Raw genomic sequence first — 8,451 nt, 5'->3', positions numbered from 1 at the left:
TACATTTAAACGATAAGTTCATGTGTATTGTGTGATATCTCGAGTATCTCAAACTCTCTTGTATGAAGTGAAGAGAAGTGTTTTGGGGAAATGAACATGAAAATTTCAAAAAACTCACCACAACTTCATTTTGGAGTGACTAAGAAGGATCCAGGCTTAGTTTTTCATTTTGATGTTTTACACTTGTTTAAATCTTGGTCAAAGTTAAGTTTGACCAGAATTCAAATGAGCAAAAATAATAATAAAAACAAAAAATGGAAAAACCAGCGCACATAGTCTGTATATATAGAATATATGTGTAAGAAAGTTATTTGGCTGATTTAGACAAGGTCGAGAAAAACCTTGCTTAGAAATGAGGTTGTTTACCCTACCTTTGGACCCCTCTTTTTAGCACATTTTTCATGAAAATTTCAAAAACCTCACCACAGCTTCATTTTGGATTGACTAAGAAGGATCCAGGCTTAGTTTTTCATTTTGATGTTTTAGACTTGTTTAAATCTTGGTCAAAGTCAGGTTTGACCAGAATTTAAATGAGCAAAACAAAATTCAAAAAAATCAAAAAAAGGAAAAACCATGTGCTCATTCAAACATCATCCAACAGATATTTAAACATCATGTCAAACATACTTCTAACATAGGTCCAACATCATCCAACAGAAATACAACATGTCAAGTGATAAATGTTTCATAATACAACATCATCCCTTATTCATAATGTTTCATAATTATTCATATATAGCGTTGGGGCTTCTGTCTGTTCCTTGAGCTTCTTGCCATCACTTTGCTCCTCGTGCACCTTGTGCTCATTGCTTCTTCTCTTCTCCTCTTGGTTGTCGGTACCTTGCGCGTCTTCTTCAAACCTATCATAGAGCTGTGCAAAACATAAACAGTAATGAGATCATGTCAAGTGATAAATGTACAGTAGTATTTGACCCTTGCAAGATTTACATACCTAGCAGAACACACAACAACAGAAGGTTGGTCACCATTTGGAGCCTCACTTGGATCATCATTTGGAGCCTCACTTGGATCACCATGATCACTATTTGGAGCCTCACTTGGATCACCATTTGGAGCCTCACTTGAATCATTATTTGGAGGATATTTTGGATCATCGTCAAAATCATGCGGCTGTTGACCATCATCATTTGGAACCTCGTCAAAATCCTCATCTGATGCAACCGGCTGTTGACCATCATTTTCATCATCTGTTGAGGCAACCGGCTGCTGACCAACATTTTCATCGAAGCCTTCATCAAAACTCTCTCCGAACGCTGGATCTACTGTGTTATCACAATACTTACCGAAATGACCAGACCCACCACACCTTGTGCACTTACGCTTCCTCGCTCCAAGTCCAGCTCCTTCGCTGCGAGGTCTGATTCGACTCTTCCTTGGTCTACCCGCCGCTCTCTTCAGAACTGGAGCGCAAAGCTTGAATCCAGGGTCCACCATGTCCCATTGTTGTTTTCCCTCCATAGCAGGCAAGGCATAAGCATATGTGGCTTTGAACCTTGCAACAGAGTAGTAATCATGCACATACTGCTGTATGTTCCCTGCTGGACCTGGGAGAGAAGTGATGAAAAACAAGGCATGAATGCATGGCAACCCAGTTATCTGTCATTGCCTACAACTGCAAGTTCTAGCTTCTAAATCCACTGGATATCTCCATTCCCTCTTCTCTTTATCCAAATATGATATCTCTGCTGTGGTACCCGAGCACAGAGTCATGTTCATTTCCAAGCCTGTTGTCTTCTGCTTCAGTTCATTCATCACGGCAGATATGATAATGTGGCCCATGAATTTTGCCTCGGCTATTCCTGCATGATAATGAAATTTCTGCATGTATTCTATCCTTATCCTGTCAAGCAGATCCACCACATAATGACCCTTTAGTTTCCGGATCGTTGAGTTGAAAGACTCTGCTAGATTATTGTGCACATAGTCAACTTTGCTCACTTCACTGAATTGGCTTCTGGCCCATAACTTGGAGTGGTGTGTTTCCAAGTATTCTTTCACTTTGGGATTCATGTATAACTGCCTCAAGTGGTAGTTGTGCTTCTTCATACTGCAAGTCAAAGATGCTGGCCATAAATTGTCGGTATACACCTTTCCTTTGAATTTCTTCATGAAATTTGCAGCAAGGTGACGCATGCATTCCCTATGCTCTACTCCAGGGAACACATTGTCCACGGCCACTTCTAAACATTTGCAGGCATCTGTATGAATGACCAACCCATTGGGATGTGCAATAGCCCGGCGCAGATTATGCAAAAACCAAGTCCAGCTCTCCTCAGACTTTGTCTCCAGCACACCGTAGGCAACTGGAAATACAAAATTGTGTGCACCAACTGCACAAGCTGCTACTAACTGTCCTTTAAACCTCCGTGTGAGAAAAGTGGCATCAATAGCCAAATAAGGCCCGCAGCCTGCCAAAAAACCCCGGCGACAAGCCTCAAAACAGACAAAAACCCTCCTAAAGCATTCCTTGGTCTTTGTCACTCCCCTGAATGTGTACTCCACGGTGTGGTGATCAATATCTACAATACTACCTGGGCTTGTCCTCTCCACTTCACCTTTGAATGAATACAACAACTGAAAACTTTCCTGCCAGTTACCATAAATAGAATCCATAGCATGTTGTTTACCATTGAACAACCTCATGTATGATAAATCTATCTTGAACTTATCTTTGATGTTCTTCTGCAATTCATTTGGACCCACTTGCTGGTTTTCTTTCACCCACTTCTTTACTTCTTCTGCCACCCATCTTGACTTGGCTCTACTAATTGTATCCTTCCTAAGGGCTGATTCCTGGCATGTGTGCTTAAAAGGGTTCACTTTGACCTGAACATTAGTGCTATTCCGCATTTTAGATGTGAGCAGCCTCCATGGACAACCCTCGGTCGGACAGTGCACTCTGTAACGTACTTGATCGCTCTTGTCAACTTTGAAAGTACGTTCTACCTTGATGCAGTATGTCACAAGTGCATTTCTACACTCATTCATGGATGCAAAAACTGTACCTTCTTCCATATGAGGGTTCAAAGGGTCCCATTCAACAGCTGCAAGGTCTTCGTCCTCACCCACCGCGTCATCATCCATACGGACTGCATTGTGAGCCTCATCTTGGTTTTCAGTCCGAGGTGCCCGTCGTAAATTCCGAATAACATCAGAATATAGCTTCTCTTCATCAACCCTAGAATTGTAATCATCAGGCTCCACTTCAAGGGGGACCCTACTGCTGTTGCCCACACTTGTCGAGCCATCACGTCGCCGTGCACCAACTGAACTGTTCTGGCTAGAGATGCCATTACGACGACTTGGTTCTCCCCGAGATGTTGCACCCGTCATCCTAAGTCCAAATGCCTGCTCAAGCACATCAACTTGCAGCCTCACATGAAAATTATCTTTCTCTTTATGCCTAACAAACATGGTAGCTAGCTCTTCATCATTAGTAACTGTCACCCAATTCTTTTCCCCATCATAGTATTTGTATACCACTTCATCAAGCAAACCCCAAGGATATTGGCTACAAATTACCTCCCCAAATTGTCTGAAACTCCAATTACTAGCCATTGGCAACCGATAATCAAAACCTCCTTGGTATTTCTTCTTATCCTTTGCATCGAACATGTACCGATCCCTTCTAATGTGCACCATGAAAGCAAACCGCAACTCCATCCTAACCGGCGAAAAACAGAGACGCAATCAGCACACTAATTGGGCAAACCTACTCGAATCGAGTGTTCAAATGCACAACTAAGCTCAATCTAAACAAGAGGCGAGACTTACCCCTCGGGAACCCAGTCGTGGACGCGGCGGATCTCTGGCCCGATGCCTGCCTCGCCAAATACTCCGGGGTCGCCGTTGCTCGCCATTTCGCCCTAGGGTTCTTCCTCCTAGTTCAAATAGCTCCAGCAGCCCTCACCTTTGAGCGCTCCGGCCGGGCGCACGGAAGGAGGCCGCGCCGCGGGTCGAGCAGGTGGCGGGCGCCCCACCCGTGGCGTCGCAGGAAGGTGGCGGGCGTCGCAGGTAGCCGTGGAGCGTAGGCGCAGGACGGTAGCGGCGGAGCAGGCCGTGCAGCTGGTGGCGGGGCAGGTGCTGGCCGCGGCGCAGGTGGCGGCGGCGGCGGCGCAGGACAGCCGGCCGGCGGATGGGCAGAGTGAGCTAGAATGATTTGGGGATTTAGTTGCACGGGCCTACATGTCAGCTCCGGACCCACGTCCACGCGGTCCCACGTGTAAGCTCCGGACCCACAACCACTAACGCCGGCGGACGGAATGGACTCAAATATGGCCGTTTGGCCTCGCCATAGTTGCTGTGCATGGACTAGGGGCAAAACTAAGCACAATTCGTATCTGGGGCAAAACAGCACATGGACACCACTGAGGGCAAAAGGGTAATTAACCCTCTCTATAATGGGCTCCGAGTAAATAACCATCATTTTAATCATCCAACCACATAACCCCATAGGCTGATTGTCGGAAACAAAAACTTAGCATACTCTGATAAGTTGGGGTATTGTCTTGTGCCACCCATGTTTCATCAATGATATATGGGAAATGCACAGACGTGTGTCATGACGTGTGAGTGTCATGCATATGCGATTTTTTTGCAGATCTAACTTTTTCCTTTGACGGGATGTGCAGGTCTAACTTGCAACGTGAAGAAAATGGCAAGAAAGATATTTGGGGCAAAGTCATGCCGTCACGGGTGACGCACGCGTTCAATACACACATCAATCCGTCGCCTGTCTGCCTTACACACTCACTATGAGCTTCGTCTATATAAACAGTAGCGTAGTGCTTATTGCACTCGCACGGAGACATAGCACATCAGTATCTTAACACCTTGCCAAACCCTGAGGCTTGAAGAACTCGAAGCGTCATAAATAGGCTAGCCCGACGAAGATCGACATGGCCGACCATGGCGACGAGATGACGACGAACAAGAAGGTGGTGCTGAGGAGGTACGTGACAGGCTACCCGACGGCGGAGGACATGGAGGTGGTCGTCACCTCCCACGTCCGGCTGCGGGTGCCGGAGGGGTCGACGGCCGCCGTGGTGGTCAAGAATCTGTACCTTTCCTGCGACCCGTGGATGCGCGGCCGCATGAGCAAGCACGACGACGGCGACGCCGTGCCGGCCGAGGACTTCGTGCTTGGAGAGGTACGCACACCATAAAAGTTCGACGCAATGCAGGTTGCTCTTTTACGTACCCTTGAGTTTCAGGGCTGACCGATCTTGCATGTATATATTTGGATGATCATCATCAGGCCTTGGTCAATTTCACTGTCGGCGAGGTGCTCGATTCGACGCACCCGGAGTTCGACGCCGGCGACCTCGTCTGGGGGATGAGTGCATGGGAGGAGTACACCCTCATCACCCAAACGGAGGGCCTGTTCAAGATCAACCACCCCGAGCTGCCACTCTCACACTACACAGGTGTTCTTGGTGAGTGAATATCTATGCGGACACAAAGTATAAAAAAAGAGCAATTTTAGCATGCTCATTCTTACTTCCTTTTTTTCACATGGGAGGTTAGAAGGTAAGAGTAAATCAAATTCACTATTTAATGAAATCAACGGCTCAGATCTATTGTATACTCTTACCTCTCGTGTGAAAAGAAGAGGTAAGAGGGAGCATGTTAAAATTTGCCCCAAAAAAACACTCGTTCCAAACGGTCTTTTGAAACCTTTGAGAATTCATAGTTCTCACCATTTCGAAATACATTGATATTAATTTTATTATGAGTGAAACTTTGTAAAGGCTAATCAAGTTCACATGGAAAATATCAGCATCCGAAATACTGGACCAATATTTTTAAAATACGTTACATATTATATTTTTGCCATTGTATATATTGATTTTGTTTGTAAACTTGATCAAATTTATAAAACTAGACTCAAGACAAAACTAATATAATGTGTTTTAAAATGGGGCAAGACTGAAAAGAAGGGGACGCTAGTGGGTTAAATTTGGGGTGGAAAGTGGTTGGAAGCAGCGGTGGAGAAAAGACAAGCTAGAAGTTAGAAGTTAGGGTTCGTTCGGATATATATATGTAAGTGGAGGGTTACTGAGACGATGGGTTGAGTCGGTATTCAAACTATTCCATGGAAAACAACCATTTAATATAGCCTACGCACGCTAAGTCTGTGAAATTTGCATATATTTGCAAAAGATTTCTCACATGATTCATTGTGTTTTAAAAGTCCATTTTGAATATAAATTTAACAATAAATCTGAGACATCACTCTCATTTGTGATGGTTCTAGAACCGATTGGGATTAGACCCTTTTGTATGCTCTTTTGTGTACTGGCAGTAATCTCCTCACTGCTGCTTATAATACATTTGATGGTCATGCAACACTGATCCTGCGTGCAGGCTTGGCAGGGCTCACTGCATATGCTGGACTTTTTGAGGTTGGCAAGCCAAAGCAAGGTGAATCTGTTTTTGTGTCGGCAGCGTCTGGCGCCGTCGGTCAGATCGTTGGACAGCTCGCCAAGATAGCAGGATGCTATGTGGTTGGAAGTGCCGGCTCCGATGAGAAGGTTTGATCACATAAGGAATTTTCTTAATTATCGGTTGCTCGGAATCTTCGTCTGTCTTGGTCACCTAAAAGCATGTTATTTGTAATATCATATAGTTCTTTACTTAGTCACCTCTCCTATAGAAATCATCACTGCTTAACCAAAAGCGGATTTTTTTACAAAGCATCTCCCTGTGTACATGGATAGGAACTTCTGGTCTATGTGTATATACACCCTATATGAAAAAAAAATAGTAAAAAGTAAAATAATTCTGAAAATATTTTTGAAATAAGCTTGACCTTTCATTATACTTGTAGAACAAAATCCACAAAAGAAACACCTGTTGTTGTTTTTTTGCCCTAAAGTTAGCACTGGTTTTTTATCCGTGAAAATTTATACACTAGTGCAAAAGAAAGTCAGGTTTATTTTAAAAAAACTTCTAAACTTTTTTGTTTTTTTTCATATTAGATGTATATACACCAAGGAACCAAAGCGCATTTCCCCTGTGCACATGGTCTAAAGAGTGAGGGGGGGGGGGGGGGGGGGGGGGATAAAAATGCTTGGAAATGGTCCACGAGCGTAGGAAGTGATCAGAGTGTTAAAAATGTTTGAAACAAGCTGGGAGACCAGGCAACCTCTTTTCAATTCATGCCACCAAACAATGACCTTTTTTTGTTTGTCAGGTGAATCTCTTGAAGAGCAAGATGGGCTTCGACGACGCGTTCAACTACAAGTTGGAGGGGGACGACCTCGGCGCGGCGCTCGGGCGGCGCCTCCCGGGCGGCATCAACGTCTACTTCGACAACGTGGGCGGCGCGACGCTGGACGCGGCGCTGCTGCGGATGCGGCCGGGCGGCCGGGTGGTGGCGTGCGGGATGATCTCGCAGTACAACCTGCTGGAGCACCAGGGGGTGCGCAACCTGTGGTGCATCATCCCAAAGCGCGTCCGGGTGGAGGGCTTCTCCTGCATGGACTACCACCACCTGTATCCCAGGTTCGAGGAGGAAATGGCCGGCTATATCAAGGCAGGGAAGGTGACCGTCGTGGAGGACGTCGTCCGAGGGATTGAGAGGGCGCCTGAGGCTCTGCTGGGCCTGTTTTCTGGGAGAAATGTTGGCAAGCTGCTGGTTGCTCTTGCATGAGTCATGAGTGTGAGTCCATGGAATAATGACTTCTTTATGTGTTTTATTGAATAAGATTGTAGCTGCAGGCTTATAATTATGATAATGTAATTGTAAGCCATAAAAAATTATACACTTCTGCTTTGGTACCCCCACTAAATACATCAAGGGAGGATGCTCTTTCGTAATAAAACGCATGATGACCTTTATTAAAAATACGTCATCCACGCCCCGAGAGCTATACCTCGCTTCACGAATGGGCCGATCCATTAGTGAACACATAAATAAATAGAGGAGAAGAAGGGAGAAGAACCCAGGCTTCCTAGAAGCAGCGTTGTACCACAAGCCACTAGCTCACTGTCGGTTTTGTGATAAATATTAGGGTGCAACCAAGATCTATAATCTATAATAATATAAAAAGATCCAAAGAGGTAGATTCAATTAATCTCGGTTATCAAATCATGTCAATCAAACGACCTAAACTGCTTCAATGTCGAGCACTCAACACGTTTAGCGTGCAGTTAATTTCATGCCAAATATACTGCTAATCACATAATAACACGCAAATAATATCTTACTTAATATCCGCATGCACTTAAATACTTCCAAATTAACGTGCATTGCACATACACATTGACTAGTAAGATAAAAGAGCTCGTTATTCCACTGGATTTTTTTGGGGGGGAGGGGGGGTGTGTTTTTGTTTGTCCTTGTTTTTTACCGGTTTTCTCTGTCTCTTTCTCAGTTTTCTCAATTTTTTATTTTCCTTCTTTTTTCTTCATTTTTTTGGTTTTCTT

General features: G+C 44.7%; 1 protein-coding gene across 1 annotated transcript; it reads left to right on the top strand.

Annotated features, from left to right (window-relative positions):
* The first annotated feature begins 4,822 nt into the window (after positions 1 to 4,822).
* On the top strand, positions 4,823 to 7,719 carry LOC109762049 (2-alkenal reductase (NADP(+)-dependent)). Its single transcript, XM_020320864.4, has 4 exons — positions 4,823 to 5,171; positions 5,279 to 5,456; positions 6,388 to 6,554; positions 7,217 to 7,719. The coding sequence occupies exons 1-4, from the start codon at positions 4,920 to 4,922 to the stop codon at positions 7,673 to 7,675; spliced, it is 1,056 nt and encodes a 351-aa protein (XP_020176453.1). The 5' UTR covers positions 4,823 to 4,919; the 3' UTR covers positions 7,676 to 7,719.
* Positions 7,720 to 8,451: the final 732 nt, after the last annotated feature.

Source organism: Aegilops tauschii, chromosome 4 (genome assembly GCF_002575655.3).
Source record: "Aegilops tauschii subsp. strangulata cultivar AL8/78 chromosome 4, Aet v6.0, whole genome shotgun sequence".
Classification (NCBI taxonomy): Eukaryota; Viridiplantae; Streptophyta; class Magnoliopsida; order Poales; family Poaceae; genus Aegilops; species Aegilops tauschii.
The sequence above is the reverse complement of the archived record's forward strand: the minus strand, read 5'-3'. Positions and strand labels throughout refer to the sequence as shown.

Bases quoted from the DNA above. Each gene is read 5' to 3' on its own strand.
- LOC109762049 (XM_020320864.4), top strand. From the start codon at position 4,920: ATGGCCGACCATGGCGACGAGATGACGACGAACAAGAAGGTGGTGCTG. The intron at 5,172-5,278 runs GTACGCACACCA...GATCATCATCAG, and splicing joins AGGACTTCGTGCTTGGAGAG to GCCTTGGTCAATTTCACTGT. The intron at 5,457-6,387 runs GTGAGTGAATAT...TCCTGCGTGCAG, and splicing joins ACACTACACAGGTGTTCTTG to GCTTGGCAGGGCTCACTGCA.